This window comes from Miscanthus floridulus, chromosome 12 (genome assembly GCF_019320115.1).
Source record: "Miscanthus floridulus cultivar M001 chromosome 12, ASM1932011v1, whole genome shotgun sequence".
Taxonomy (NCBI): domain Eukaryota; kingdom Viridiplantae; phylum Streptophyta; class Magnoliopsida; order Poales; family Poaceae; genus Miscanthus; species Miscanthus floridulus.
In genome coordinates this window covers 66,119,459-66,141,918 of record NC_089591.1, presented here as the reverse complement: position 1 = coordinate 66,141,918, position 22,460 = coordinate 66,119,459, and the positions used below count along the sequence as shown (strand labels likewise).

General features: G+C 45.4%; 2 protein-coding genes across 2 annotated transcripts in view; both read left to right on the top strand.

Annotated features, from left to right (window-relative positions):
- Positions 1 to 7,413: 7,413 nt before the first annotated feature.
- On the top strand, positions 7,414 to 12,160 carry LOC136496379 (E3 ubiquitin-protein ligase At1g12760-like). The gene is made up of 5 exons (XM_066492039.1): positions 7,414 to 8,026; positions 10,304 to 10,423; positions 10,521 to 10,653; positions 10,791 to 10,955; positions 11,750 to 12,160. Exons 1-5 carry the CDS (start codon positions 7,479 to 7,481, stop codon positions 11,924 to 11,926), a joined length of 1,143 nt encoding a protein of 380 aa, XP_066348136.1. The 5' UTR covers positions 7,414 to 7,478; the 3' UTR covers positions 11,927 to 12,160.
- Positions 12,161 to 14,400: 2,240 nt separating this feature from the next.
- LOC136496874 (protein unc-13 homolog) overlaps positions 14,401 to 22,460 on the top strand; it is a 46,302-nt gene continuing 38,242 nt past the window's right edge. The window contains exons 1-8 of the mRNA XM_066492642.1: positions 14,401 to 14,463; positions 15,374 to 15,653; positions 15,860 to 15,923; positions 16,043 to 16,190; positions 16,635 to 16,802; positions 16,884 to 16,982; positions 17,106 to 17,312; positions 17,462 to 17,563. Of these exons, the coding sequence (XP_066348739.1) occupies positions 14,461 to 14,463; positions 15,374 to 15,653; positions 15,860 to 15,923; positions 16,043 to 16,190; positions 16,635 to 16,802; positions 16,884 to 16,982; positions 17,106 to 17,312; positions 17,462 to 17,563 (1,071 nt within the window). The 5' untranslated portion in view covers positions 14,401 to 14,460. The remainder of the gene's footprint in view (positions 14,464 to 15,373; positions 15,654 to 15,859; positions 15,924 to 16,042; positions 16,191 to 16,634; positions 16,803 to 16,883; positions 16,983 to 17,105; positions 17,313 to 17,461; positions 17,564 to 22,460) is intronic.

Below are 22,460 nucleotides of genomic sequence, written 5' to 3'. Positions count from 1 at the left end.
TGTAAGGAACTAAAAGACCTTAAGCAAGCCTTTAATGAGCTCAATGCATCTTATGATAGGCTAGAGGAAACCAATGAGAAGCTTGACAAAGCTCACAAAAAGCTTGAAAAGGCTCATTCCTCTTTGCTTGATGAGTAAAATAAAAAGAAGCATGTTGGAACTTGCAATATAAGTTTAACTTGTGATATAATTAACGAATCACTATCTATGCCTATCATTGTTGCTCCCACTAACCCTTCTTATAGTACTTTCACCTCTACCTCATCTAGTAGTGATAGTCTCACTTATAATGCCTCACTAGTGGTTGAGAATGAGAACTTCAAGGAGGTCAACAAGCTCACTCACACCTTAGCTAGGCTTATGGTGGTGAGGACCGCTTGCTTATGTGCTTGGGTAGCCAAAGAGCTTTCTCTCTACAAAGAGGAATTATGCTATACCCCCAAGAAAGGCAAGCGACATTTGCTCCTCACAAGACTAGTTTTGTGAAGAACAATGGTCGATTTTGCACTAGTTGCAAGTAAGTTAGTCATGTAGAGCAAAAATACATGAACAAGAAATCACAAGCTAATGTATCATTCATAAAGCTTGATTCATGCTATATGCTTACTAAGAGTACAAATGGTGTGAAGGCTAAGTTCATTGGTAAACCATGGATGGGCTCAAAGAAGAAAGCCATTTTGGGTACCAAAGAGCTTAGTGACTAACCTTCAAGGACCCAAGCAAGTTTGGGTATCTAAAAAGAATTGATCCTCTTTTATAGGTAAATTACAAAGCTAGAGGAAAACATTGGGTTCTTGATAGTGAGTGCACTCAACACATGACCGGTGATGCAAGAATATTCAGCTCAATCAACATCAATGGCAATGATGATTATGATAGTATCATATTTAGTGATAATGGCAAGGCAAGGTCAAAGGGCTTGGTAAGATTGTAATATCCAATGACATGAGCATATCTAATGTGTTGCTAGTAGAGAGCTTGAACTTTAACTTGCTATCCGTGGCTCAATTGTGGTGATCTGGATTCAAATGCATATTTAGGGTAGATGATATAGAGATCATAAGTATAGATGGTCTAACTTGATCTTCAAAGGCTTTAGATATGAGAATCTATATTTAGTTGATTCAATGCTAGTGAAGCTAAATTATCTACATGCTTGTTCACTAAGTCTAGCATGGGTTGGTTATGGCATAGAAGGTTTGGTTATTGAAATGAACAATTGAAATAGATTAGTTAAGCATGACTTAGTTAAAGGCTTGAAAGATATTGTGTTTGAAAAAGGATAAGCTTTGTAGCTCTTGTCAAGCTGGTAACAAGTTAGAAACACCCATCCTAAGAAAAACATGATGAACACTAGCAAAGCATTTGAGTTGTTGCACATGAATTTGTTTGGGCCAACACAATACACTAGTATCAATGTATTTGCAACATTTAAATCATTTGTCAAAGACATTCACAATGAGTTTGAAACAACCATCAAGAGAGTTAGAAGTAACAATGGTAGTGAGTTCAAGAACACTAGAATTGATGAGTTGTGTGATGAATTTAGAATTAAACATCAATTCTCGGCCAAGTACACTCCACAATCAAACGGCCTTGTTGAGAGAAAGAATAGAACACTCATTGATATAGCAAGGTCTATACTTAGTGAGTACAATGTGAGTCAATTTTTTGGGCCAAAGCTATCAATACGGTTTGCTATTGTAGCACACCTCCTCTATTGTCACCGATTAAAAAGAGAAGACACCATATGAGCTCTTAAATGGTAGAAAGCCCAACATTGTATATTTTGGGTCTTTGGTTGCAAAATGCTATATCTTGAAGAAAGGCATAAGATTGGGCAAGTTTGACAAGAAATGTGATGAAGAATTTCTACTTAGCTATTCCACTATAAACAAAGCATATAGAGTTTGGAATTTGGATAATGGTACTCTCGAGGAAGTTCATGATGTTGAATTTGATGAAACTAAGGGTTCACAAGTAGAGAATGAGAACTTAGAAGATGTTAGAGGCATTCAACTTTCAAATACCATGAAGAACATGGATATTGGTGAATTAAGGTCTATGCAAGTGAATGATGATGAAGATGATCAAGTGCAAGTGCTCTCTAACTCAAATGTGCAAGATGATATAAATCAAGCTAGTGCAAGTGGATCTCATGATAATGAACAAGATCAAGTGGCTAGTACATTATCTCACCCAAAGATCAAGCAAGTGCAAGCAATCAAGTTTCAATTCTCCAACCAACCAATGTTGCAAGGGATCATCCATTGAACACTATCATTGGTGATATTTCAAGAGGTATGCAAACTAGATCAAGATTGGCTTTATTTTGTAGCATTTCTCATTTGTATTATCCATTGAACCAAAGAAGATAGATGAAGCATTAAAGGATGTTGATTGGGTAAATGCTATGCATAAAGAATTGAATAACTTCACAAGAAATTAAGTATGAGAGTTGGTAAAAAGGACCAAAGGGACACAATGTGATTGGAACCAAATGGGTCTTTAGAAACAAGCAAGATCAAGATGGGATAGTAGTAAGGAAACAAAGCAAGATTGGTAGCACAAGGCTATACACAAGTTGAATGGTCTTGACTTTGGAGAAACATATGCCCCGGTTGCTAGATTGGAAGCAATTAGAATCTTGCTAGCCTATGCTTGTGCCCACAACATCAAGCTCTATCAAATGGATATTAAGAGTGCATTTCTCAATGGTTACATAAATGAAGAAGTATATATTGAGCAACCTCCTAGTTTTAAAGATAACAAAAAGCCCAACCATGTGTACAAGTTGAAGAAGGCATTGTATGGCTTGAAGCAAGCACCTAGAGTATGGTATAGAGATTGAGGGACTTCTACTCTTTAAAGGGTTCACAATGGACAAGGTTGACACCACTCTTTTCATCAAGAAGATTGAAAAAGATCTATTTGTATTACAAATCTATGTTGATGATATCATATTTGGATCAACCAATTAAGATTTTTGTGATGAATTTGGAAAGATAATGGCTAATGAGTTTGAGATGTCCATGATTGGAGAATTGAGTTACTTCCTTGGTCTTCAAATCAAGCAATTGAAAAATAGTACTTTTGTGAGTCAAGGCAAGTACATCAAGGACATGATCAAGAAGTTTGACTTGAGTAATAGCAAAGTCATTAGCACACCAATAGGAAATCAATGGCAACTTAGGATAGTGATGCAAGTGGAAACATGGTGGATCAAAAGTTGTATCGATCTATGATTGGAAGCCTACTCTATGTGATCACCGCTCAAGGTCCGGATATCATGTTAGTGTGTGCATATGTGGCAAGATTTTCAAGCCTCACCAAGGAAAGTCATTGAAAGGCTACAAAGAGAATTTTGAGGTACTTGAAGCATACACCAAATGTTTGATTTGTGGTATTCCAAAGGAGCAAAGTTTGAAGCTAGTTGGTTACTCCGACTCGGATTATGCGGGATGCAAGGTTGAAAAGAAAGAAGCACATCGGGCATATGTCAATTGTTGGAAAGATCACTTGTCTAATAGTCATCAAAGAAGCAAAATAGTGTTGTATTATCAACCGCCGAAGCCGAATACATATCCGTCGGTAGTTGTTGTGCACAAGTACTTTGGATGAAGGCCACTTTTAGTGACTTTGGAATCAAGTTCAAGAAAGTACCATTGTTGTGTGACAATGAGAGTGCAATCAAGTTAACCAACAATCCGGTTCAACATGTAAGAACAAATCATATAGATATCCGTCACTATTTCATAAGAGATCATCACAAAAAGGGGACATTTGCATTGAGAGTGTTGATACCGAAGATCAACTTACCGGACATATTCACCTAAGCCACTTGGATGAGAAAAGGGTTTTGCAAGCTAAGAAATGAGTTGAATAGAAGCGGTTCCCTGTCGATCGGAGGGACTAGGATCGAGGCCTTCGTCAGAAGCTGGTTGACCATGTCAAGTGCCTCCTAGGCCTCGGGCATCCATTCAAAACGGTCGGCCTTCTTTAGGAGCCGATAGAGTGGAGACCTTGTTCATCGAGGCGTTAGATAAAATGACTAAGCGTGGCGAGGTACCCTGTAACTCGTTGTACCCCCTTTGTTCTGAATCGGGCCCATCCTCGTTATGGCCGAGATCTTTTCTAGGTTGGCTTCGATGCCACGCTCGAGACGATAAACCCAGCAACATACCTCCTTCTAGTTGTGTCCTGGCGCTCTTGCTTGTTCCGTTTCTGTCGTTATCCCCTCACCCACCACCAACGCCTCTTGTTACCCCTACCACCTACCACCACCCCTCCGCCCCGTTTTATGTCCGCGGTGGCTATGCCCTCGTTATGTCTGGGCCGGTCACGTTAAGTCGAGGCCGCTGCCCACAAGAGCACAGCATCAGGTTCACCACACCCATTCCTCCTTTCTAAATCACTAGCTCGGGCTTCGCAGTGCAATTCCCCACATCAGTGGGTGGCATAGGTAGTTAGCTATGTGCCCTATTCTTCTCAAGCCCAGCCGATCACTACCTATCGATAATTTGGTGTTTTGCTCGCCATTGGCCGTGGGTGTCGCCGAATCGGTAGGTTGGGAGGTAAGGCATGTAGGAGTGGTAGCAGTTCGATTGCTCATAACCCTATACTCACCTTGACTCTCTCTATCCGATGCTCACACTGTTTTGGCCTAGGGGAACTCGTCGGCGGCATGGGTGACGCGTCGGTGTCCCGGCTTGGGGTGTCGCCACCGTACTCGGACGCACGTGGCTAGACCACCTCAGCTTTTACTTGCTTCAACTGTCACTATAGCGTACATCACGGTGAGCTACTGATGCTTCTCGGCCATCTCAAACTTTTCGTGAAGGGCTAGGCTCGTCCGAAATGCTCACGCCGCCGTATGGATCCACCGTCGTCGAGGACTAGGGTTGAGTAGCACACCGTTGGACTTTTCGCTTGCCTCTCACAATTGCGCGTTGGCCCATGGGTCCTAGCAGGTACGATGGACACGCCAATTTGGCCCTCGGTAGGTCGGCGTGGCCGTGCTGTGCCGGCCAGAGCCATGCCGTCGCGTGCGGGGACGCCGGGGACCGCCCCGTTGCGAAGGCAACACATTCCAAGGTCCCTAAGTGCAAAACTTGAATATGTTGTAATAGTGTTGCGTTGTGCCGCTTAATTGTCCAAAAATACGAGTCCTATTTTGCAAAATGAGCACGCCCGCTCGGGCGCCTCCGTCCTTGGGCCGCACTGGGCCACCGCGACGCACGCGCGGTCGTGCCGCGCTGGCTGTCAGGCCAGATGGGGTGGCTGCCGGCCCTTTTTCTTTCTAAGTATTTCTAATTTAGTTTCTAAGGTAAACTTGTAAATTCGATATAAATTTGTGTAGTTGGCCAAAAATTATGAAACCAATTTTATTAGGTTCCTAAAATCATGACCTATCTGCTAGTATATTTTATTCACATAGTTTTATAATATTTTCAAAATAATCTAATTAATTTGAGATATTTAATATTGTAAGATATAAACTTATAGAGATTTTTGTGATAAATTGGTGATAGTGTTGGCTTTAAAACTTTTACAGTAAATTCCTAACATTATTAGGTGCTCACTGTAATTTTTGTATCTCCAGCATAATTAGTTTACTAAGGTAGCTTAATGAGCCCTAGTTTAAAAATATATATTTAATCAATAAAATATCGAAGCACCTTGGGATTTTAAAATTAGAACATTTTTTCCCCCGAAGACAAAGCCTTACTTGATGACGTGGATACGTAGACCAATACGTTAGTCATTAAAGCTAGCTCGTTAGCTTGCAGAGCGTAATCATATATTTAAGAGTTGTGGTTACTATTGATTAATTACGTATCTGCGTTGCATCCAAGTATATCATAATAGGAGCACCAATATTCTTATTTTGTGTGTTGTGCGAGCAATGGTAAGAGAAAGAAATAGATACATTTTTAAATGGGACCTGCACGTCAATCTTATGACCATGACCATCTTCTTCTTCCCTCCTCTCCTATGGCTACATCTGGGCTCATGCTTCCGTCTTCTCGCTCGGTGCTTCCATCCAGTGCCTTGGCGTCGGCCCACATCATCATTCTTGGCTTCGACCCCGCCCGCCCATGGCTGGCACTCCTGACCTTGTCGAAGTTCCTATTGAGGTCGACGTTGTCCACCACCGTCGGAGCCATGACTGCACGCCCACGTCGGAGCCGAGGCCGCCCACCCTTGCCAAAGCGCTCAGACACGATAAAGAAGTGAAGAGACGTAGACAAATGAGACAGCGTCCAAAGGGGACGATGTCGTCCCTTCGTTTTTTGTTGTCAGGGACTGGGTTATCCTTGAATTTAAGAGAATATTTCTTTTTATAACGTCTCAAAGTGTCTCAAATCAAATACTACGCTAGAACGACGTGGGATATGCCACTTCATCCATGTGTCGTTCCAAACCAAAGGCCACCTCATCCGTGTTCCGTCCCAAATCAAACGTCACCTAACGCCCCATTCCAAACCAAACGCTACCTGCGGTCCAGTTTGAACATGACCGTTTTTATTCTTGTATTTTTTTTCTATAAAATTGACCTAATTTTTATGAAATTCTTGTATTTCTATAAAATTGACCTAATTCATTTAGTAAAACTAGAAGGATTCCCCGCGCATTGCCGCGGAACTTTCTTAGAAATAAAATTGTTACATGTATAAATTAAACCTATATGTTCTTACGAGATGACAAAACAAATAACAATATATGAATGCCCTCTATAATTTTTATATATTGAAATTAAATTGTGCTTAGTGAAAATGGTGTGAACAATGAAAGAATTCAGTAAAAAAAACTAACAGAATTAGATCAAATTATAAGATGATGAAATGGTAAAACAAATAGCAATACGTGACTGCCTTCTACATTTCTTATATATTAAAATTAAATTACGCTTAGTGGAGATAGTTTGATCAGCTTGCATTAAGAGATTGAAAATTAGTGGATGACATGGCTATTAGTGGAAGGTGACGTGGATAGGTAATGGGAAATGACGTGGATGTCTTATATGTTGAGATAAATCTGCAGTGGGGTTTAGCTTTATAAAAGGGCAACATATCAGATGTAAACCAACCAACCTGTACAAACTTGAAAACTACCAATTATGACTACTGGATGCTGATCTAATGGATGGGGTGAGGGGGCTTAAGCGCAAAAAAAAGGCCAGCGGGTGGAGGCTTAAGCGTAAAAAAAAAAGCTCATCTCTCACCTCATCCATTGAATCAACATCTAGACATCCTGATCGGCAGTTTCCAAGTTTACACATATTATAAAAGATGGGTTCAAATAGAACAAAATTATCTTTTTTTTAATGGTCTAATTTTGAGTTTTGTATATTAAATAAAATTAGAAAAAAAAAACCCCTAGAGAAACGACTCCAGAGTCCCCAAACCCGTCCCAATTCCATTCTCCGGAAGAAGAGACCATTTCCTTCCTCCTGATCTCTCACGGGGTTCCCCTCGATGGCGACGCCCGGCTCTCCGAGCCCCCGTGCCGACGTGCCCCTCGATTCTGCGCCGCTGCTGGGCGGTGCCTCCGGCGGCGGGAGCCGCCGCCGAGGCGGAGCGCTCCGCCGGCCCTCCCTCCGCGGCGCGGCGCGGCTGCTGCGCCGCGGCGGGCGGCGGGCCATGCGGGAACCCTCGGTGCTGGTGCGGGAGGCCGCCGCAGAGCACCTCGAGGAGCGGCAGGCTGATTGGGCCTACTCCCGCCCCGTCATGGCGCTCGACCTGCTCTGGAACCTCGCCTTCATCACCGTCGCTGCGGTCGTGCTCGTGCTAAGCCGCGACGAGGACTCGCCCATGCCGCTCCGGACCTGGGTCGCCGGCTACGCCCTGCAGCGCGTCGTACACATGGTCTGCGTCGCAATCGAGTACCGGATGCGCCACGGCCAGCGCGGCGGCGCCGGCGCAGCGCCCGCTGACGAGGAAAGGGGCAGCGACGGATCGTCCTCGTCCAGTGACGAGGATGACAGGGAGCTCGATCGCCATGGTTGCCGCACCGATTACGCCAGGTAACCTGATGGATCTGCTCGGAAATATTTCTAAAGCTGCTTATGCACAGTACATCTACGTTAATATCCATGTATCGTGTTATTCTTATCCCAACTTAACTGGACCAATACAGGGGGGGGTGGTAGTGTAGCTTCTAGTGAAATATTCAGTGTGCTTATCGTAGTTATAGTGTCACTGAATGGAATAAATTGGAGAATTTCATTTGTGATCAACCTGGACATAATATCCCCGATGCAAGGGCAAGGGCAAACGAAGCACATAAAAGTATTGAATTGAAGTTCAGTATTATGTGCCTAGAATTTTCACCCTGGCCTTCTCGTTTAATTGGGTTCTATCGCACTTTGAGTCAGCTGTTTCTTGTTCGTATGATCCTAGGATTGTAAGATACATCAATAATAAAGTAGAGCATTTTGGCTCGGCACATGGCACCGAGTAGTTAAAGAGTCATGGCAAGGATACTGGGTCCTAAAGAGGCCCAAAATTCTTTTATACAGTTAAAAAATGTGTATGTAAGTTATATCCTAAATTTTAAGTCTAAAAAGAAAGCAAGGACTCAACAATGTTGTCTTATTGTTACACATCAATGCTGTGTTGCGTGTTCCATAAAATTTTGAGGCATAGACTAGAATGTAGAAGATAGTCACCTTTTTCCACACTGGTAAAACCGAATTTCATTACCAAGGCAACGAAATTATAGAAAGTCACAGTTTAAGTGCCACAGTACCAGATTAGCAACATAAGACGAATCCGTGCACATGATCACAAAGGGAACATGCACAAGGATACACACTACCAATACTACCCAAGCTTAGGAAGGCAACGCCAACAAAACGACCCAACAAGTTTAAACGGAAACTGTACAAAGCATATAGGCATATAGCCCAGAATGGCGCATAGACTATGCATAACGCAAACTTTGGCACTCAGCCAGCATACGGGATCAGCTGTTGCTCATTGGTGGAGCGGAATTGCACGTCTTGCTTGTGGAAAGGGAGGGCCGCCATCTCCACATCTTCTGCACCTTGAATCACCTGCTGCTTCAAGCTGTCCTTCAGCATACCTGCCTGGTATGTAAGAAAAGAGCACATCATACAAATAATCTCGGTAGAAGATAGTCACCTAAGAGATGCAATGCGTCCTATATGACTTCTGTTTGGAGAGGCCAAGTAAATGATGACAGCAGCCCCAAGTGCTTGATATGTACTCCCTCTGTTCTAAATTATAAGACGTTTTGGCTTTTCTAGATACATTACTTTAACTATGTATCTAGACATAGTGTATATCTAAGTGCGTAGCAAAAACTATGTATTTAAAAAAGCCAAAACGTCTTATAATTTGGAAAAGAGGGAGTAAGTCACATCTTTCAGTCATGTGGACTTGATTGCTATTTTTATGATGTGTGATCTTGACCAACTTCATACCTACCTTTCTTTGCTTCACTCCTTTAGCACAGGCCATCAAATTTTTAAAATTCCTCTAGTTATGACTCATGATTATATCCAAGAATTCATGCTTCTCATGTTGGTGTATATTAAACCCCCATTTGGTGCGGCTCCCGCACCGGCTTCTCCACTGGCTCCCGCACTGGAGCCGGCGGAGCCGCACCAATCACAGCAGCAGCGAATAGCGCTTCTGGCCGCGAATGGGAGGAGCCGGAGCCGTTTTTTGTGTACGGTGTCGGAGCCACGATTTGTGGCTTTGTCTTGGGGGCTCCGGGTCCGGCATCGGAGCGGCGCGGGCAGCCCTCCCAAGCACGGCCTAAATATAAGCATGCTTCTTAGTCATGAGAAGCATACTTATATTGCATACCACAATGAGAAGCATGCTCTCTTGGCCTCTCAGAACAGAAATCATACTTCTATAGTATGACTGCCACATATGCTGGTTCTAGTTGCAGACACATTATAATGTAGCGTTGCTTTTTTTTCATGTCTACATAAATGACATCGGCTATCAGGGTGGTTCTTTGTTCCAAAAAGAATGCATTACACAGGAGCTGTCTCAATTACGTGTCACTGTAAACATTGTAGTCAACTCTGGGGCTTTCTGTTTTCTCATTTGTGCCTCTCTTGTATACTTTATCCTAGTAACCGGTTTCTATATCTCATGCTTGATGTGCATCCATACTTCATGATAACTGATAACTACTGTTATTCTCATGTCAGCTGTAAATCCACCTTTGGTCCCTTTCTTTTGCATCAAATGATCTTTTTGGACATGTAACAACTCCAGTATTTCTTTAACCTGGTGATGTTATTACTGGTTTAATCTGGCAGTATTGCAAAGCACTTGGAGTCTGCTAATACAATGTTCTCCTTCATATGGTGGATAATCGGATTTTATTGGATATCTGCTGGGGGTGAAGAGGTTATCCGGGATGCACCTCAACTTTACTGGTACCTATGTTTCTTAATTCAATAATAATTTTTTGATAGTGTTCTCATCTCATTTGTTTATGACCTAAACATTTTTCTGCTATGACTGACTTTGCAGGCTTTGCATAGTCTTTCTGGCATTTGATGTGTTTTTTGTTGTATTCTGCGTTGCTCTGGCTTGTATCATTGGTATTGCTGTCTGTTGTTGCCTTCCTTGTATCATAGCAATTCTCTATGCAGTATCTGATCAGGTATGGCTTTTCAAGTCTTGTGTAATGTACCTTTCAAAAAAAAAAGTCTTGTGTAATGTACTATATATAACTCAAATGGTGAAGTTGACATGTCATTCTTGATTAGATAACCGTCTGCATCATCTCACTGAATACAGGAAGGAGCATCTGAAGATGACATTCGTCAAATCCCAAGATACAAATTTCGGCGGACCGATGAGCCTGAAAAGCAAGATGTTGACCCCATGGGTCCTTTTGGTGGAATAATGACAGAGTGCGGCACCAATCAATCTATTGAGAAAGTGCTTGCAGCTGAAGATGCAGTAAGTTCTAATGCTTGGATTTTTGAACATAGATGCTACATAGCTTTAGCCTTATTGATGCTTGAATTGCTACCACTGAACATCTTTTGAACTACAGTTTTCACAAGCACGGATTATATTTTTCATTCATAATGACTGATGTAGTAATGTGTGTTGTCTCTTGAGTGGGGTGGTGTGGGCCATGATTAATTGATATGTCTTCATTGAACATTACTGTCTTTGGTGGATGGACCTGTTGGTTCTGAATTTCTGATAAATACACTGGCCACGTGTAACCTAAATTGGCCTGCATCACAAAGATTCCGATGTATTGTACCATTTATTTGTACACTTGGTACTGATATATGTTCTGTGAATTGCCATGTTAACATGTAAAGACTGATTTTCTGTCGATCATTTTTATGCTATCCCACTAAGGCCCCGTTTAGTTGCCAAAAAATTTTGCATAGTAACTGTCACATCGAATCTTGCGGCACATGCATGGAGTACTAAATGTAGACGAAAAAAAAAAAAAAATTACACAGTTGGTCGAGAAATCGCGAGACGAAACTTTTGAACCTAATTAGTCCATAATTAGACACTAATTACCAAATACAAACGAAATGCTACAGTGAGCCAAAATCCAAAAATTTTTGGATCTAAACGCACCCTAAGTTGGTTTTGCTTTGAATGAACTATCTATTGCAGTGCTGCCAACCTAGGTTAGAGCAGAAAGATGCACAAATCATTTTGTTCAATATATACTGTGTGTGAATTAATATTTTATGTAATCTTTGCTCACTTTATCTATCCAGGAGTGCTGTATTTGCCTATCGGCTTATGATGATGGTGCAGAGTTGCGCGAACTCCCCTGTGGGCACCATTTCCACTGCACCTGCATCGATAAGTGGCTTCACATCAATGCAACATGCCCCCTGTGCAAGTACAACATTCGGAAAAGCAGCAGTAGGAGTGGAAGTGAAGAAGTGTGAATGCAGTCCGCTTGACAATGCCAATCTGTTTCAACTTCGTTCCTGTGCCGTTGCTAGTGTAACTCCAGGTCTTGATCAGTGTAAATTTTTGTATAAAAAAATGTGCTGATAGAGTCATATTATGTATTAAAGTTAATGTGCTGTCAGGAATATATGATTAGTTGTGCTGTAACTTGTATTCTTTTGTTTGATTCGGTCGTTTTCCTGCTGGGTTAATGATGGCAGTTTGTCTTCCATGGTTTCTACTGACAAGAAATTTCCGACTTTCGCCATTATTTACAGCAGCAACATAGCTGATGAAAGAAACCAATGGATGATGGATGCTTCAGGTCTGTAGTCTGCACAGTGCTGTCATTTGCATCGCAGAGTAGCGTTTGCTGTTTGTCTTGCAGTGTACTGTTTCGTATAACGCTTCGGAACTGAAGCATTTCACCGAGGCACTGAGCTAGGCATCATCGGTGCATCTCAGAGCGGTAGAACATTTGCGGGGCTGAGTGTGAATCTTTGCTGGATCAATTGGCTGCTACTCAGCTTGATCGGCTGTGCTGGGTGCCTGTTTAGTTCCTAAAATTTTTCAAGATTTTTCATCACATCGAATCTTTGAATGCATGTATGAAGCATTAAATATAAATAAAAAATAAAACTAATTACACAGTTTAGACGAAATTCACGAGACAAATCTTTTAAGCCTTATTAGACTATGATTGGACACTAATTGCTAAATAACAACGAAAATGGTACAGTACTATTTCTAAAAAAAACCCGCCAACTAAACAAGGCCTGGCTGTTGATGCGCTGCATCACAGTTCCTGCAGCTACGTACCAGCAGCAATCAGTCTACACCTGCCTTAGAGACCGAATTTTTTACAATTTGGTCCTTTTTTTGAAAGTTTCTCATAAATAGACCCCTGACGGAAAGAATTCCGGAAATAGACCCTAAGCTCGGCGCCAGCATGAATGGCGCCGAACTCGGCGCCAGTCACTCTGGCGCCGAACTCCTGGGCACGGTTCGTGACCTGCCAGGGGGCTCGGCGTCGTAGATCTTGGCGCCGAGCTCGACGCCAGTCACTCTGGCGCTGAGCCCGGAAATATCTGCCGAGCCCGCGACTTTCCTTTCTTCTTCTCCCTCTCGCCCTAGCCGACCGAGCAGCGCCGCCGCCGCCGCCCATGCCCGCGCCCGCCGCCCTTGCCCCCGCCGCGCCAGCGCGCACCCGCCGTGCCGCGCCCGCGCCAGCCGCGCCGTGCCAGCCCACGCCTGCTCTCTTTCTCTTATAAAGATATGAAGTAATATAATTAGAGCTAGCTAATAAGTTACTATTATTGTAGTAATTGTTCTTAGTGAGGATAAGCAGCGATTTGATTGGTCGATTCTTGAATAAAGGCAGCAAAAATATTCAAAACTCGAATGCCCCAAATGGCAGTTTTGGAATTGTCAAGTCGAGTACCACGGTGGTCGGGGATCTAGCAGCTTTTCAGAATTTCAGTGCCCCAAATGGCCAGTATGGGACTTGGACGACTCAAAGGGTCTTTTTTGGCAGTGCTCGGACGGCTCCGGCTTCAGCACTGTGGCAGAGCTACGGGAGCCTCTCAAGTGTGGCTCCTTCGGCTCTCTCTGATCAAAGGAGCTGGAATCTCTACAGAGTAGTGTATAGGGCAGTACAGTTCCGCACTGGAGAGGAGGAGCCGGAGCCTGTCGAATGGGAGCCGTGCCAAAGACGGCCAAAGTTTCAAATCACCCTTACACAGTCGAACCTCGAGCTTGAAGTCGGGAACACCGCGCCGCGCCTGCTCGTGCCGTCGTGCGCACTCGCCATTCGCCAACAAATGCGAATCCTACCCTGTCAAAAGTGGCAGCAAAATTTGAGCGCCGCCGGAGGAAGAAAATGAGTTTCAGGAAGGCGGACCATGCCGGGTGCGCATCGTCACAGTTTTGCTTCGTCGCGGGCCCCGACGCGGTCTGCTCTGCTTCTTCCCGTCTCTGCCTCACACGCGTGCGGCCTTGTTCACCGCACCAAAGCGGCAAAGCCCCTGTCCCTGCCCCTCCGCTTATTTGCGCGCACCCCGCACTCGAAGTCACAGTCGCAGCTTCGCAGGGCCAGTCTCCTCAGTCCTCACCCTCTCCGCCTCCCCCGATCCAGGCAGGAATCTTCTAGTCCCGCGCCCAAACCCTCGGCCTCGGCAAGCACCTGCGCACGGTGGGCCATGGACGCGGCATCGATGCTGGAGGTGTACCGCCGCGACCGGCGCAGGCTCCTCGGCTTCCTCCTCTCCGCCGGCGGCGGGGGCGGCCGCGCCCTCGATCTCTCCCGCGTCGACCTCGACGCCGTCAGCGCCGACTACGCGCTCGAGTGCGTCGCCTAAGGGTAAGGCAGGCAGAACCCCTTCCGTGCCCGCTCGCGAACCTTGGTCATGTGTGTTTGATCGGCGACGGCGAGTTTATTCACCTGATGGTTCGAGTTCTGATCATTTCAGGCACCCAATTTAATGCTTCGGAAGCCACGAGGAGGTACTTCGACGAGAGGAGGTACCCTATCATGGTATGAGGCGATCTCATCAATGAATTTCCTTGCCATTTCGGCTTGAGCTCATTGTTGCTTGTTGGATTGTTATGATTGATCCCGAAATAAGTCGTCTTCTTTGACGTCAAGTGTCTGTGAACGGTTGGTAGGATTGGGGCTATATATTGTTGGATTTTTGTAGTTTTATATAAAATTTTGAATTCTAAAATTTCTGCAACTGATTAGCTGTCTTGTAGTTATGCAATTGAATTCAATATAATTACTGCAATAGGGAGTTGAGAATTCATTACAAAAAGGCTGCACGGCTCTTATGCTAATATGCCACCATGCATGAATTTCGTCAACTGTAAGCAGCATGCTTCTCCAGTATTTTCTTAATCAGAGTTGATAGTGCTTGATCTTTAAAACCATCGAGATTATTACAGATTTCAGTATTGCAATTTAATTAGGATATCTGTCAATTTTATGTATGGGAAACACTTCTAATGTGACTGCTTTAGTACAACTCAAGTACAACAATGCATCTAAACCATCCGATACATTTATGAGCCTTCCATCTAATGATCCAACCATTGGATACTTTCTTTCTCGAACAAACCATTGGATCCTGAGTTGTACTCAGAAGTTGTAATGAAATGGCTATGTAGTCGTATCTTACCATTACCTACTTAATGCTTAAATCTCCTCAATTCTACTGTTTCTCAATTGCTTCCATTCTTTGGATTTTAAAAGCCTAGTGTTAAAGTGAAGATCACTGATTCGATTGAGTGTTCCATTCGTCCTCCATAGTTAAATGTGCATAATTTGGCATAACGAGTTTCATCTTCTGGTATCGACGAACAACCGAGTGCTCTATTGTTACATACATTTTCTGTGGAGTATTATAATAAGTGTAGAGATTTATCTGAACATAATTAATTGCGTTCAGATTGGGTCGCCATCAGGGAACTCTTATTTTCTTCTTTTGAGGCCACAACCATCTGATTCCCCTCCAAAGGAAGCGGCACCTAGCATTGGGCCACAGGCACCTGTACAAGACAACTCAAGTTCAGCAGGACAACCAACTGAACCAAGAGATTTCTTCAGAGATGCTATTAATGCCTCAGGAATAGGATATGGCATGAATGACGATAATTTGGCAGATATTTCTCCTCAGCAAGTAAAGAAAGTGGATATTCTTTCTCTAGGTTTGCCTAGGCTAACCACAGGTAGAAAGTTGTACATGCTTCATTTGTTATTATTCTCTTATTCTTTGGATATTGATACCCAGAATCATAGATATAGGAATATATGATAACATATAGATTACTTGTTATGTTTTCTAGTTTCTACCCTGTTTTAAGAAGACGAATCGTGTGGGGATAACCTAATTTGTTTTCTAGAGCTAATTCTGTTCTTTCTTTTTTAACTCAAGAACTGTCTGATGATGATATAAGAGAAACAGCTTATGAGGTCCTTCTTGCTTCTCTATTTGTCAGGTAATTTTCTACAAAACGTGTCTACCTGGTTGTTTGCGTTAACTGCATGGTGTGTCTTCATATTTGAAGTATACATTTACAATTCTAACTCATCTTCCTTAACAATACAATTCCAACAGAGGAAAAGTACACTTCTCTGAAGAAAAAAGAGAAAAGAAGCACAAGTTCTTGAAGGGTCGAAGAACTAAGACTGAAGGATCAAATCCATCACCTCAGGTGGAAGATGGCTATGCCCACATTCTTGATTTGATCCGAGTACAAATGGAGGCAAGGTCTTGTTCACAAATTGGTCATTTTTCATGTTAGTTTAAGAAACAAATTCGGGTATTCACTGTCTGTTTGTCTAAAATAGATGGCAATGATGCCTAGCTTGCCAATATTCTTCAATGTTCACATGAATGCCAGATATTAACGATTTTTGGTTCCCTCATTTCATTTTATTGCTGAGTACAAGAGTCTGTTATGATCTTAGGAAGCAAAGTTCTTAGCTAATATATCAGAGGAACCTTTCTAGTTTCTACTCTCTTTCATCAGTCCCTTTAAAAAATTTTAAAATAACTTTTTCTATGCTGTCCTCAAGACTCTAGAGATTAGAAGTTTTTTTGCCTCCTTTTTATTCAACGGTCATTTTGAATTTACTTCTTGAGCAATATCTTCACTACTAGGCTAGGAAATATTCTAGAGAGGACTCATTAGGCAAAATTCTTCCAGATTTCAGAATCTATGGACGCACTGACTAAACGAGCTTTAAGACACATTAGTTTGAAGACAGCGAAAGAAACACTTGATGTGCCCCGTATATCACTACAGCTCTTAAGTTCTGTTGGCAAACTTGATTTTCCAACCGAAAGATTGCGTGGACAATGGCAGAAAAGACAGGCAAGCTCTTATAATCGTTTCTATCTGCAGTATGCCAGTATGGGTGTCTGTCTTACTATTGTCTCTGATTCTGCTATCCAGGCGAATGTTCTTGAAGAATTACTTCTCTTCTCAGCATCTCTTGAGTATGATATGAGCAAGACATTACGGATAGTTCTCTCTAAGCTAAAAAGTACAGAGGCAAGTACTAGCAATGATACTAGTATCTATCTCAAAAATAAACAACTGTTTCATCTTTCTCTTCGCAACGGACTGATTCACAGTATTGATTTCATTGTATATATGCATCGTTAACTATTCCAGGACTGGGTTGTAAGTGTTCCTGAGGGCCGTGTCGAGGTCTTGACTATCATCGAAAGATACAACGCAAAACTTTGTGCGCTGACAAAGAAGTTTGACATTAAAGATGAGACCTACCATTGGACCCATAACTATCATTTTAATTTTAGGCTATATGAGAAGTTACTTTGCAGTGTGTTTGATATTCTTGAAGATGGGCAACTTGTAGAGGTTTGTTTTTTCTTTACTCACTATATATCATTATATCCTCTCTGGTCTGCTTAAAAAAGATCACACCCTGCTACCACATAGCTGATTTGTTCGTGGACAGCAGTGTTCCATCCTGAGTTCCTGAATGTGCTATCTAATTTTACTACCAGGAGGCTGATGAGATACTGGAAACAGCAAAGCTGACCTGGCCTATATTGGGCGTTACTGAGAAGTTGCACCACATCTTCTATGCTTGGGTGCTTTTCAAGAAGGTCTATTTACTGCTATAGTTTGCCCTTTCTCCTTTTCGGATAGCATCCGTTGCCCCTTATTGATAGCATGAACTAGCGAATTATGAATTTGTGGCTCATCATGTGAAACGACCCCAATTTCCATGAAGGGAAATCCACAGCGTCGAAGTGTAATAAGATCGTTGTAGATCATATTACCCAAATTCCAGTCGAATATCACATCCATACAACGATAATATCAGAGTACAAATAGTGCGGAATTACATAATTTATTACATCGCCGCATTGGCGGAATCAATAGTAGCATTCATTCAGAACAGCTTGAAGATAAGATCGCCAAACTCGAGCGTAGGCACGAACCCCTCATCCGTCAAACTCCTCGGAGCTATACTCCTCAGCAGAACCTGTGTGCCAAAATTTATCAGTACGATTTGTACTGGCCACTCCCAACCCTATGAGCATTGCTTTGTGGAAATTGGATGCAAGTTGGGTATAAGCAAAGTGAACCTATAAGGCTGGGGTTTCCTATGCATTAGCATATCAGTAAACAATAATATTTTGTCAAGTTTTAACACCATTCCCACACACATTCCACTCCATTCCCTTTTCGAGCCAGGTTTCGATCCTGGGATCGACATACCACCAACTCCATCAACACCGTACCATACCATCGCTCAGTCGACAGGCCAACTCCCTCTCGGCACTGTCTCAAGGCCCGTAGCCCCTGGCTACGACCGACACTCTCTCACGGGGGAAAGAAGAGAAGGACTCATCTCACTATCTAGTTTAAGCGAAACCCAGGAAAGGTCCATAGCCGACAGGTCGGCACATGTATCGATCGATCAACCATACACTCTGCAGAGGTTTTACATAACCACAAGATCCGCCTTCCTCGCTGACCGTCGTCAACTAGGCTGATTCCGGCTGCTTGCTAGCCTAGGATAATGCCACTCTACCATTCAGCCCTGGTTCACCCCAAGTCAAGTCTGGGTGGCTGAAACTGTGAGTCATGAGCCGGGTCCACAAGGTCTCCATGAAGTCTCGGAAGGGTGTGGGGGGAATCCTCCGCGCCCCGTACCTCCTTACACTGTCCGCTATCAACCTAGCAGTAGTGGCAATATCCTACCAAGTAGTCCAGCCGTCCCAGCACCATATAGGGCGAGTGGTACGTAAGGCTTCCCGGTGAATCTGAGTACTAGTAAGTCCTTAGGGATGACCAAGCCAGAATGTCTCCATCAGGGTTTCCATTTACCGTGCCACCATAGCACCTCCATCCCGGGCTCCACCCAGTCACAGGTTCACACCCTAGGTCCACCTCATATACCATTTACCCACCACAGGTATCCATTTCCAGGGGTGCCCAGGTAGCATCCCATAGCAAGACTTGCCCTAGGCTCGTCGTATACTCCAACTTGGTCGACACAACCCTCACCCTCCACACACCCAAGTCACACACGCAGCACTCTCCCCATGGTCCAGATAATACCAGTATCCACCACGCACGTAGTATAAGCGTAGTAGAAGTATGAGTAATGAAATGTATAGCAGTAAGCGTGTGTCTAGCCTAATAGCAGGGTATGCAGGGGTAAGGTTGCGCCAAGGTAAAGGCTTTCAAGCAAGCATACTACCATGCAAGTCCTATCATAGTATGATTACAACAGTAAAGTAAAGCAATAGCAGTTCTATATTAGCCATGCGTAATAGGTGCTACGAGATTGGGTGGGATGTGGCACCTTCAGTGTAGTCGTCTCCGTTCTCCTCACGGTACTCACGGTCCTCGTCTGTCAGGTTCTCCTCCGAGTCTGCAACGTTTGCATTATAGTCGCGTTAGCGACGTCTATAGAGTAGCACAAAGAAGCAATGAAAATTCAAAAGAGTCAAATGCACTCAAACATGAGTTCATTGCGTAGAGCTTGATTTTAGATGAATTTTGGTCCTAGTCTCGTATTTTTCCGAGGTCGTATGAATTAGTTATGAGTTCCTGAAGTTTAAATCCTTTCTGAAATTGGAATAAAGGCTGAATTAATCCTGGGCTGACACGTGTCCATGCTGAGGTTGGTCCACGTGGCATGATGACGTCATCATGACGTCATCGCCTCGGTTCCGAGCTGACAGGTGAGGTCCAGCGGACGTCAGCATGACGTCGGCATGAATCAGCAACGTCAGTCAGTTCTGACAGGTGGGTCCAGAGTGTCTGTGCTACTGACATGTGGGGCCAGGTCAATGGTCTACATTGACCGGTCAACGGTCAATACGTGCTGGGTCTCAAACGGGCTTTGGTGGGCTCGGGTTGGGCCGGTGTGGGCCGGGCCGGGCCGAAACACGTGGCGTGCTGTGGCGCAGCCACGTCACGGCCGTGGGCTCTTATTGGGCTTCGTCCATCAGCACGGCTCACACCGTGTGGCTCACGGTGGACCAGCGCTCCTGGTCCATGGTCCTAAGGTAGGGTCCATGGTGGACCGAGCCCATCGTCATTTCTCCTCGGCTCGGCTCATGTGCACCGGGTGCAGGGCTGCGCTGCTCACCTTGCCCCTTCTCCTCTGTTTCTTCCACGGCGCGCTCCCACCGGCGACGTGCTCACCGGCGAGCTCCTGCAACGGCTTCAGGCATCCAATAGAGGTGGGGAAAAGCCTCCCTGTGCCATGGCGACTGCAATGGTGGAGTCAGGGCGACGGATGGTGCATCCTAAGTCACTGGTCACGGCGAACGGCGGCTCGAGCACAACCGGCGTGCGGGAATGGCGTGGGTGCAGCGGCATTGGCCGGCTCTGTGGTGCGCATGGGCGTCACAATGCTCCAGCGGGCATGTTGGGTAGGTCGAGGGGTCCTCCAGGGCCTCCGGTGGCTTTGGCCACGGCGGACGGCCTTCCGATCATGTCGGCGGCGTCGGTGTGGTGGCTATGGCCTCGGAGGGCGTCATAGTGGGGCGTGTAGGCTCCTACGGATCCGTGTGGATGCGGCGAGGGCGTCCAGAGCTCAGGGCAGGACTTCCGGTTTCTAGGTGGCCGGTAGGGTCTTCCCGGTGGCCACGGCGACATGGTGACGACGGCGAGGCGCGCGGGTCACTATGGGCTCTTGCGGGGTGGTCACGGCGTGCGCGTGAGTTACCCGTGGCTTCAGCGAACGGAACGAGCGAGTCAAGGAGGCGCCAGGCGCTCCCATCGGTACTGGCCACGGCGGTCTATGCTCGAACCGGTGGTCGGGTGCTTGGACCTGTGGTCTGGTGCTCGGACTGGTGGTCGGGTGCTCGGACCAGTGGTCTGGTGCTCGGACCAGTGGTCGGGTGCTCGGACCAGTGGTCTGATGCTCGTACTGGTGGTCAGGTGCTCGGACCAGTGGTCTGATGTTCGGACCGGTGGTCGAGTGCTCGGAGGTGGTGGCTGCGTCATGGCGGCGGCGTTGCGAGCGCGGCATGCGTGCTCGGCTACGGTGTCCGGGGAACCTAGAGAGGCCTACAGCGTCCAAGGGCTTGGGGATGGTCACAGTCAACGTGAGTGTGCTGTGCTGGTGTGCCTAGAGGCCGGGGATGGCCTTGGCCTACGCGCTCACGGTATGGAGCAGCCATGGCCGGAGTAGCAAGGTCTAGTGGCGAGCAGGGAATGAACCGGGGCTCACCGTAGGTGTTGTGGAAGAGGGGATAGTGGTGCAGTGACGAGTTGTGGCCGTGTAGCTCCGGAAGCAGTGCCGTGCAGTGCCGACCCGCGACCGTGATGACAACGACGGCGTTGCCTTCGGCTCCGGCGACTTCGGCAGCGTGCGGGGCTCCGATCCTCCTCTCACGATCTCCTTCTCGGCCCTCTACTCTCGGTGTGGTGCGGCTGCTGGGCCACCAAGCGGCGGCGGAGGCTGAGGGAGAAGCTAGGGCGCCGGGCGTGAGCGGCGTGCGGGCTGGCTTTATAGCCGAGCGCCATGCCTCCCAGGGCGGATGGCATCGTGCGGTGGAGGCGTGTGCATCGCATCAGACGGTGGTGCGGGGTTGCGTGGGCGCTGGCGCAAGGGGACAGGGTCATGCCCTGGGCGTGACCCCCTGGCCCGCCCCTGCCACAGCTATCGGGCGCCGGTCGCGTAGGCAGGTTGAGGCGTGGGTGAGGAAGACGACACTGTAGACGGGGGGTGCGGCTGACATGCGGGGTCCAGCGGGCAGTGGCTGCGAGCGAGGCAGACGGGTGCGCGAGCGTGGGCGACGCGCTGGGCCGGCTCGTGGGCTGCGTACGTGCGCGCCGGTGCAAGGTGGGCGCGGTTGGGCTGGCTGGGCCGCGAAGCCGAGCAGCCTGGGCTGCGAGGCCTTCTTCCTCGTTTCCTTTTTCTGTTTTTCATTTCATCTCTTTTGTTTGAATTCGAATTTGGTTCTAGAATTTGAATTCCAAATTGGTGCACCTAATTTATTGGAGTTGTTAAGCATATCATAACTCAAATGGAAATCCAAATCACATTTTGAATAATCAATGTATGCATCACTTTATTAGTTAGATTTTAAATAATCACAATTAACTAATGACATGCCATGCTTATGTGTTAACTAGGGTTGGGGTTAGACCTAATGCATCTCTTAGGTTGGGTTACTATACATGACACTCATCATCACATGGTTGTTCTAAGAAAAATTTTGTAGTTGGTATTTTCAGTGTGTGGATTTTTGGGTTGTTACAGTCCTACCCCCTTAACAGAATCTCGTCCCTGAGATTAAAGTGTAACGTACTCTTCAAAGAGGTAAGGATATCATAGCCGGAGGTCCAGACTCTTTCTCCCATGTTGCTTCTCTCTCTGTGTGATTGCTCCATTGGATCTTGCACATAGGGATAGTCTTGCTTCGGGTCTCTTTGGTATCTCTACCCAGAATTCTGATAGGATGTTCTTTATACTCGAGTGTGTCTTGAATGTCAAGTGTATCAGTTGGAACTACTTCATCGGGCACTCTC